General features: G+C 48.1%; 1 protein-coding gene across 1 annotated transcript; it reads right to left on the reverse strand.

Annotated features, from left to right (window-relative positions):
• Positions 1 to 3,940: 3,940 nt before the first annotated feature.
• On the reverse strand, positions 3,941 to 5,377 carry LOC123083086 (purine permease 3-like). Its single transcript, XM_044505220.1, has one exon. It carries the CDS (start codon positions 5,289 to 5,291, stop codon positions 4,119 to 4,121), a length of 1,173 nt encoding a protein of 390 aa, XP_044361155.1. The 5' UTR covers positions 5,292 to 5,377; the 3' UTR covers positions 3,941 to 4,118.
• Between the last annotated feature and the right edge of the window lie 4,852 nt (positions 5,378 to 10,229).

The raw sequence follows: 10,229 nt of genomic DNA on the forward strand, positions 1-10,229 counted from the left end.
TCCATGCGCTTTGCAGGTGTCCCCTGGCAAGAGAGCTCTGGCGAGTTATGGCCTTGGACTGAAACATCCCCAAGGTGGAGGCCATCGTCAACATTGGGCCAGAGTGGATCTTTTCACTGCTGGACCCCTTGGATGAGACGGCGAGACTGGTGGTGCTCATGACCATGTGGAGAGTATGGCATGTTCGGAATGAGATCACACACGACAAGGCGCCGCCCACTGCCGAAGCCTCTCGACGCTTTTTGCACGGATACATCAACTCACTCTTGTGCATACAGCAACATCCTGATGGTAACCTAGAGAAAGGGAAGATGGTGGTCCTGCCTTCACCACCACGCGCTCCAAAAAGTACGGCGCCCAAGGTGCACGCACACTGGGTACCGCCCCAGCCGGGCTGGGTTAAGTTGAACACGGATGGGAGCTACATAGCGGCCACAGGTGCGGCGGGAGGAGGCGAGATCATCTACAGCGCATGTAGGGAGCTACGTACATGCAACAACGCTTTAGAGGCGGAGCTAGCAGCGTGCAGAGAAGGCTTGGAGCCGGCCTTGCACCGATCTAGCCTACCTATTCTGGTTGAGGTGGATAGCGCGGAGGCGGTGTCGATGATTACAGCACGCGAGATGGATAGATCATCACATCGTGCACTTATAGAGGAGATTTGTACGTTGGCTTGAAGCGATGCTAGGGAGATATCTTTTACTCTTTGTAGCCGTCTGCAGAACAGGATTAGTCATGAGCTGGCCGCCTATGGCCGTAGCACTCCGCGCACAGCAGTCTGGCTTACTGCCGGGATGAATTTTATTGTAAATCTGGCTCTCGCTGAGAAGCCTCCTTGAGTAATGAGAATTCCTTTTTCCCTGCAAAAAAAAAATGGGTCACCCTTGTGGATAAGCAGAGATTGAAACTGTCTTTTTTGCTATCTCAACGTGCGTTTGACAGTGCAGTATATACTTCACGGCTCAAGCAAGATACTACCTCCGTCGATTTTATTAGACTCCCTCTGAGTTTGGGTTAAAGTTTGACCCAAATATTTAATTAATAAAATACTCGTATAAACTACTTCCTCTGTTTCATAATATAAGAGCATTTTTGACACTACACTAGTATTAAAAATGCTCTTATATTATGAGACGGAGGAAGTATATGCCACAAAATATATACTGTGGAAAACCACTTTTAAATACAACTACAATAATATATTTTTTATCATATAATTTATATTTTGTTAGTTTTACGGATGGTCAAAGTTCGACCAATAAACTCGGTCGGATCGAGTATCTGGAATCCGTCGTTGCCGCACGTGAAATTGGTAGCAGCAAGTTCAGAAAACGATCGATACAGCAGTGGCGTTCTTTCACTTTCCAGTATGCGTGTGTTCCGCTGGATTCTCATTGATCAAAGCGCTGAAAACACATTCACCTACTGCGAGAAAAATCATTCACCTACTGCAAGAAAATCGACTCGGTCCATTACTCCATTGACACAACATTCTTTCTCTCGGGGTCATCGATGGTGCAGGAGGTTAGGACCCGCGAGATCTTATCATCCGATCGAGGAAGTGTCCTCCGTTGTAGTTAGGACTCAGGAGGGTTAGTACGCTTAATTCGTAGTAGTAGCAAAAGGCCAAAAAGGGAGGTGCGTACGGACATGTTAATTAGTCTCCCCTGGATTATTTTGCTTGGCAGCCGAGTTGTTCGCCGTACGAAATGTAGCAGCGTATATATAATAACGCATGATCGATCAGATAGATATTCAAACTTCAAAGATCACCGAGGAAGCGAATCCACTTATAAAAAGGAGAAAAATGCTGAGAGGCTGCGGCAAACCATTCTTCAGAAAAATATTTCTTTTGCGGAAATTTCTTCGGACAATTTGACATGTGTAAGATCACCCTAATAATGTGTAGTCTATACCAATTGTTTATAGATCAACTAGTTAGAACTTTGACGGGAATTAACAGAGTCGCTAAGGTGTGTACTACCGGCCTGTCATACTCGTGCAGAAATTGGCGTTCATTGACTCAGGAAGTACTACTCGCTCAGAATAAGTGTCGCTGATTTGTACTAAATTAGTGACATTTATTTTAACATTTATTTTGAGATGGAGTGAGTACGTTTATTTTGGGATGGAGATGTATATGATGACTCTAGCATTGCTATAATTTTCGAATCTTGTAGTACAATTATGCGTATATTTTAACTCTAGAAACCATCCCTCCACTACAAGATCCTAAAATTATAGCGACGCTAGAGTCATCATACACCTCTGGCATGCAAAATTTATGAAGCGCGTTTCAAATCAAGCCCGTGAGCCTGCATAGTTGTTGGCTGAGGGCGTTGATATGAAGCGGCCTTTATCCACAATTGCTAGCGGTGAGGGAGAAGTTTTAGTCCGGCCTCTTTCTCCCACGTGCAGCCAGGTAATGGAGCTACCATCCATACGGCTGCCCCTTCCCCCGTCGCCTACTTTGACCGCATGTTGAAGAGCACATGGGTAGAAATGAATGCCACTACAATTTCTCGGGCGGTTTCTAAATTATAATGGATAAGTATTGTCACTTCCACAGAAAGAAAGAGGGCCCTTTGGCTAGGGTTTCTCGTGCCTCCCGCCAGTGCCGCCGCCGGTCTACCTCGTCTCTTGTGGTCTTAGGGCCATGGCCACATCCAAATGGTACATGCAATTTGCAGTTGAAAAACATAAGCATTTTGACCTGTGCAAAAAAAAATCGAACTCAAATGTTACCTCAAAAAAATGTTACACTTAATTTTGTTTTCTTCACCGATAAAGCACCGCTATCCCATATGGCATGAAAATTATCAAGCACGCTGGTCACACTAACATGAACATCTACAAAAAAATTATAATTTTTAAAATGTATTTACTTTTTATTTTAATTTTACTATTCATTAGGCAGTATATGCTCCCTTGCAAAAGTGTCTTATATTATGAGATGTAGGGAGTGACAAATAAGCTTGCACTTGTTTCAGATCGAATTTCTTGGTACACGACGAAGCATCATCTTACACTTGGAAACAAGAAAAAAAAACATAACGTAACAGTCTGGAACAAAACAAAATTTTCCAAAACCGAAAAACGTAGTTTAAAAGGAACAATGGACAGTGGATCCATGCACGGCCCGTGCAGGTAGAATATCATTGCTCATCGCAGGTGTACTCATCTTTGTTTTTTGCGACGGTAGTGTACTCATTTTTTCTTTGCACGGAGAAGTCGACATCACGCTTGCCATCTTTTCCCTCCCATAATTTCTGCCATCTCTTTATCGAAAAATTAACTTCTGCTGTCTTTTGTAAACTATCTTTACAATGAGATGTTTGCATAGTCTTTTGAAACCCCGTCAAGTCAATAAAAGCTCCGACTTGTAGATAAGTAGGGTTTTAGTCCTTACCGGGAAGGCGTTTGGATGGATGGTGACCCTTCTTCATCGAGTTAGTCTTCCGGGATCCAGCCCTCCTCAAGTTCATCTGTTGGGACGAATTAGACAGAATTCTGGCATAGACTCCTACCAACTCCTCAGGGCGGCAAAGTTAGGATTTCTTGTCGTGCATACGCAATAGCGATATTGGGTGTCAGGTTCTTCAAATCAATTCAAGGATTCAACAGCGATGACTACGGCTCTGGGGTGCCGGTCTTAGGGGCACGTGCACAAAGACTTCCCGGCTGTCATCGACAATGCCAGGCCGGTTTCGATATGGGAGCGGCGACAGTGGTGTGTCGGCAGCTCATTCTGACAGCGGCAATGGTCGTTCGGTGGTCTGTGAACCTCGATGTAATTTTTATTATGCTTGAATTGCTTTGCACTTCCGTTGAATCTTTATAATACATGTGATCCTTCTCGTAAAAAAGTCAATAAAAGCTCTCCTTAACATTTTTTTCATGTAGAAGCAGTAATAACCATGTTGTACTGTACTCGGTGCAAGAAGTGAACATTTCTGAATAGTATGTTTTTTATTAACTCAATGGTAGCACTTGATTTCACTGTGTTACCTAGAACGAAACAATGCCTTACGGAATGCATGTTACTCTACTCTTGTTCATGTACTTTTGAAATTAGAAAAATAATTAGTACACTACAGGCATGGAGAAATTGCCGGTCTTCAAGGGTTAGCCAGCTCGAGGTCTCCGGTTTTCCTCACCATCTGCTGCTGCAGCAGCTGGTTCTTCTGCGCCGCCGCCTTCTTCTGCTGGACCCTCTCGCCGTACATGTAGGAGGCAAAGCCCCAGAGACAGAGCACGAGCGCGATGCCCTTTGGCCCATCGAACTTCTCGTGGAGGAAGATGACGGCGAGGACCTCGGAGAGCGGCAGGAGGACGGCGACCATGATGCCGGCGAGGAGCGAAGAGGCGCAAGTGACGAGCCCCACGACGCCCAGGTTGAGCAGCTGCCACGCCACGGCGCCCCACATGAGCACTAGGTAGTACTTGGTCTCGCCGAGCCCGAATGCCGCCGCCTCGATCGGCAGCGCCTTGAAGTCGCTCTTGATGGCCATGCCGAGGAGGCACACCATCGTGCCGGCGAGGCCCATCATGGCCTGCATCTGCATCACCGTGGAGTAGGGTGGCGGCGCGCTCGCGGCTGGTCCCCTCCGCCGCCCAAACCGCTCCATGGCGACCTCAACGAGCGGCAGCACGAGCCCGGCGAGCGCGGCCGCCGCGATGGCCTCGCAGAACCCGGTCCAGTACGTCTTGGATGGCTCCCCCGCCGGCTTCCCGGACCCGGGACCGACGCCGAGAACCGCCGGACCGATGGTGAGCAGCAAGACGGCGTTGGCAGAGAAGGGCGTGAAGCGGAGCCCGACGAAGAGGAACGCGAACACGGCGGTGAAGGCGAGTTGTGTCGCCAGCAGCAAGGACGAGGTGGACAGCGGCAGCGCCTGCGACCCCATCGCGTACACGAAGCACGACACGGCGTACAAACTGCCTAGCACGACGGCCGCGCCAACGAGGCGAGGCGGGAGGAGGAGGTTGACGATGCCGTGGCGGCGGCCGCGGAAGATGGAGACGCAGAGGGGCGGGAGGAGGAGCGGCCAGCCGGAGATCTGGACCAGCGCGGAGAGCCAGAGGCGTTGGCCGCCGTGGACGAAGTAGACCCGCAGCAGGAGCGGCCCGCTGGAGCCGATGGGGACGAGGCAGGCGCTGAATATGACCAGCGGCGAAGGTCGGTAGCGAGCCGGCGAGGCGGCCGTGGCGCGGGGCGGCGAGGTGCTTGGCGTCTTTGCCGCTTCTTGCATGGCCGGACCCGGACTGGCACTAGCAGTTGTGATCGCCATGATGTGTCTTAGCTTAGCTGCAAGTATGCTTGTACTGCTACTTCGCTGTTTCTTGGATGCCCTCTCTATCCTCACACTCAGATGGTGATGAGAGCTTGTGTTAGACAGGGGCTTGTTGCAAGGGTTTATATAGGAGCTGGAAGATGTGAAGCTTGACCCCAGAGAAAAACTAGTGACTAATTTTCTTAGATAAGAAAAAACTAGTATGTAGACAAATTAGAAGTAGGTGAGTCAACATAAAGGAAGGAGGAGACATGTCAGTACACACCTAATAAACAGTTAGCGATGAGTGATTGCGTCTGCTTGTTCTACTATTTGTCACGCGAGATAATGCCAATAATGTACTCCTCCTACTGTTCCACTTGTGGAAACTTGTTACATACTTGTATGCCGCTGGATATTTTCCTGATCGAATTTGAACATAAAAACAAATTTGTTTGACGTACAATATTCCCCTGGTTTCAACCTCTCATCATAAATCACACTCATAAGTACTGTACACTGAGTCACTGACTCATGAGTTATGAACTCCGCAGAAACTGTTTGAATCCCGCATGAAGTATTCTGAGCAAACTCATTTAGTATCGTACTAGACAAACATCTGATATCCTTCATTTCGAAAAGAAAATAATCTGTTATCCATTTTAGTTTTATATATGCGACGGCTCACGACCGAGTCGAGGATGTCACTTGTTCATTGACCAGGGCGCATGCAGCAGGAACCTGCATGCATGCGGGCGGAACGGTCAGCGTTCCACGAGCCTGGACTCGTGCCGCGTTGGATTTGACCAATCTCATCAGTGAGCATTACGCTCCCGCGTCCATACCCAATCAACAACCACTAGTTCTCCATAGTCCATACCTTATCACAACGAAAGCTTGTCTAATAATTCAGACACGGATGTCCGCACGTAGACGTGATGATTGTTTAGCGAGAGCGAAACAAAGGAGAAGCAGCGCCTCCGGGGCGGGCAACCGGCGTGCACGACGGCCGGGACCGGGTAATTATTTAGAAACGCATGTGCGCAACTTGGCGACCCTCCATTGTTTCTGTTTTTGATTGAAGGATTTGGTTGCTTCCCTGATTCCATGTACTATAATACTCTCTGACGCATGCATGCATGCATGCATATACAGTACATGTATGTTGGCATTCCGTGGTTTGGTCTATGGGTCACCGGGCGGGTCCAATTAAGCAGCAGGTCATCATTGTTTCAATGTGCATGTACTCCAAGTTACCAGTACAGTATATGCATGCTTAGCTACCACGAAGCCGTCGTGGAGCGGATGAGGCGATCTTGACGATGATAGTAAAGAATCGACGACCGAATGCAGGCCCTACGTGAGAAGTTGGTAGCAGCCAAAACGATCGATGGCAGTGACTTTTCCACTTTCCAGCCAGCGCCCGTTCTGTCGGATTCTCACCGAAAAGTAAAGCACACACACTCACCTACTACTCGAGAAAATCGGCTGGGTCCATTACTCCATCGACCACCATGCATGCCCAGCCGAGTAATTGGTCTGAACATCTCTGGGTCACCGATGGTGCAGGTTGTTAGACTAGGACCAGAGATCATATCATCCGATCGAAGAAGTCTCAAGTGTTCTGTAGGATTAGGGAGGGTGGGTAGATAAGCTTATTATTTCAAATTACTAGTTGCTAGCATAAGGCCAAGAAGGGAAGTGGGTACAGAGAAATGTTAGGGCATCTCCGACGCTGACTCGCAAATTTGCTTCCGCATTCGTCTGCGGACATGAATATGAGAGTCGGGCATCTAATGCTATCATAATATCATGTATATGTCTATCAATAAAGAGCAATTTAAAATTCAAATAAACTCAAATTCATAGCGCGCGCCGGATAACAATGCCCAATTACAGTCAAAACGAGACAAGTATGCATGCCCAATCACAAAAGAATCTAAGTCCGGTAGTCTGCATCGAAAATTAATTTTTTTCTGTCTGTCGGACCGGTAATCCGAGCCTCCGCGCTCAACGTGCCGTCGCTGCAGCGTAGGCAGCCTCTGCTTCCGCCTCTCCATCCTCCTTGTCCGCCGCCTCCAACTTATCTTTCTATCGTTGCAATATCTTGTAGAGGATGGCTTCCACACGATCATTCTTGCGTCCGCATCTAATGAATCCAGATTCAAGGACATCGCCTTGGCGTCCTCTGCATCGGCTGCGATCTTCTCCCTTTTTTCTTCGAGCATCGCCTTCTTCACCTCGAGCATGGCCTTCTTCTCTTTGATCATGACCCTATGCTTCTTTTCGAGCTTGAGATTCTTCTCGGTCGCCTCCATCAACACTTTGAACCTCTCCGCCTTTTTTTCTTCCCTGATGTCCGAGCGCTTGACGTATGCCTCCTCTTTCGTCATGATGTCCTCGAACCTGTCCGTCATCTTGACCGCCGCACCTTATCGCTTCGCCCTCTCATCCTCCCACTTCTTTTCCCGGAACACTCTTCTAACCATCTTGGGCGGCGTAGAAGTACGAAGCCTTGTAGTGCTCCAGCCATGGGGGCATCTGTACGGTGGGCGGCACCATCGAGGCACCGCGGCCCAGGCCGCGACCTCCACCACGTTCGCGACTAGCATGCCCACCGCCTTGTCCACCACTAGCACGTCCTCCGCCGGCCTCTTGCTTCTTGAGTGTTTCTTCCTTTTTGGCATTCGCTTTGACATGGTGATTTTGCCGCGTCGTCGAGTTGACATTTCAGGCGAGCTTGATGCGCTCGGACCCTCTTGCACCTCCAACACCTCCATCTCCGGTGGGATCTCCCCTGGTTCCATGCGTTGAGAGCGGTAGGATGGAGAAGTGAGTGGGAGATTTTGGCACGAAAATAGTGTGGGCAGCTACAAAAGCGCGGGTACCGCCTTCCTTTGGGATGGGCCGTGGGTGTTAAGGCATATCTCTCTCGATATAATTTTGGTGATTGATGACAACATGTTTGTGGACTAATCGTGTGCTTTGAGCATTTCAGAGATTCATCCTTTGGCACGAGATGATCTCTTTCCCCTCGGAGTGTTATTCAAGACGGTGTAGCTCTTTCGTTTCTTGTTTGGTGGACTAGTTTCGTAGGAGTCACCGTACTATCAAGAGGGGGTCCGCTTTGGTAAGGCTAGGGTGGAATCAACACGTACACATCCTTTCCTCACCCTCTGAGTCTTTCCGCTTCAATGGAGAGCTCATTCCCCTTCCAGATGTGTTGTTTTGGGTCCAAGCGGTAGTATCGCGGTACCCAACGGTAGTACCGCTTGTGGTTCTCAGCCGCAGTACCGCTGCGGTACCGGGCCCCTACCGCGTCGATTCAAGGGGGTTGCATCTCGTGTCGGGTTGAGCGACACTTTGCAGCGGTAGTAGAAGCAGTAGTACCGCTCGAGAGCGGTAGTACCGCCCTACCACCGCGGCGGTACCGCACCGGGCTCAGTTCTTGCACCGCACGGTAGTACCGTGAGGAGGAGCGGTAGTACCACTGGGTCTAGCGGTAGTACGGCTGCCCCCTGCGGTAGTACCGCCCTCTGCGGGGCTGTTTTGGGGGTAACGGTTGGATGGGTTCCCTTTGTATAAAAGGGGGTCCTCTTCTTCTTCGTTGACTTACCTCTTCCCCCAAAAGCTCCATTAATGCTCCAAGCTTCATTTTCGTTCGATCTCTCTTCCTAGCCAATCAAACTTGTTGATTTGCTCGGGATTGGTTGAGAAGGCCCCGATCTACACTTCCACCAAGAGAAATTTGATTCCCTCACTAATCCCTAGCAGATCTTGTTACTCTTGGGTGTTTGAGCACCCTAGACGGTTGAGGTCACCACGGAGCCATAGTCCATTCTGGTGAAGCTTCATGGTGTTGTTGGGACCCTCCGATTAAGTTGTGGAGATTGCCCCAACCTTGTTTGTAAAGGTCCGGTCGCCGCCTCCAAGGGCACCAACACTAGTAGAAAAAGGGTCAAATGTGAAGTACATTAGTGTCGGTTTGAATTTGAGCCGGCACTAATATGACCATTAGTGCCGGTTCCAACGGCTAGGCGGGCGGGCATCATTAGTACCGGTTCATGGGCAACCTTTAGTACCGGTTCATGCCACGAACCGGTACTAATGAGGCTGTGTCAGGCTATGGTCAGGCTGGGGCCCCATGAAGACCTTTAGTACCGGTTCATGCCATGAACCGATACTAGAGTTTCTTTCTAAGCTGATTTTTAGTCCCACCTCGCCAAGAGAGAGGCAATATGAGCGGTTTATAAGCCGTGAGTGCACAGACAATGACGAAGAGTTGCAATGCTCACCTGCATGTTGATTAGCTTCAAGCCTTGCGGAATAGCAAAGATTGCACTGAGCTATGTGCAGTGCAGTCTACACTATTCTGAATGGCTTGAAGCAAATTAACCAGCGTTGCACCTATTTTTTATTTTTAATAACTTATTTGAACTCTGGACTTCTTTTGTGTTCAATATGCAGCATTCAAAGCGACGTCATCAATTTCCAACATGTTCTGACATCATTTGTTGTTTTTCGGTCATTTACCTAATTGTTTAGAGAGCTAAATAACCGTGAAATTGAAAATCACTACAAAATGAATCCTGAAAATGTTGAAACTTGGCATGGTATCATCATATCACCCGCATAGTATACGTGAAAGAGTAGAGAGGGTCACGGCAAAAACTGGACGCCCTTCGTGTACAAACTGGATAAACTCTTTCGGAGTATCAGGGTTTCGGACGAGAACTCATCTGTTACACGGCCACTTCAATGTTTTCTAAACTTATTTGAACTCCGGACTTCTTTTATGTTTAGTATGCAGCATTCAATTTCCAGAAGACAATAAATAGAAGAAAAGAAATAATGCAGAAAATAAAAAAACTATACAAAAAAATTACTCAAAAATAAATAGAAGAAAATAAATAATGTAGAATATAAAAAAACTATACAAAAAAATTACTCAAAAAT

The sequence above is a fragment of the Triticum aestivum genome, chromosome 4A, assembly GCF_018294505.1.
Source record: "Triticum aestivum cultivar Chinese Spring chromosome 4A, IWGSC CS RefSeq v2.1, whole genome shotgun sequence".
In the NCBI taxonomy this organism is placed as follows: Eukaryota; Viridiplantae; Streptophyta; class Magnoliopsida; order Poales; family Poaceae; genus Triticum; species Triticum aestivum.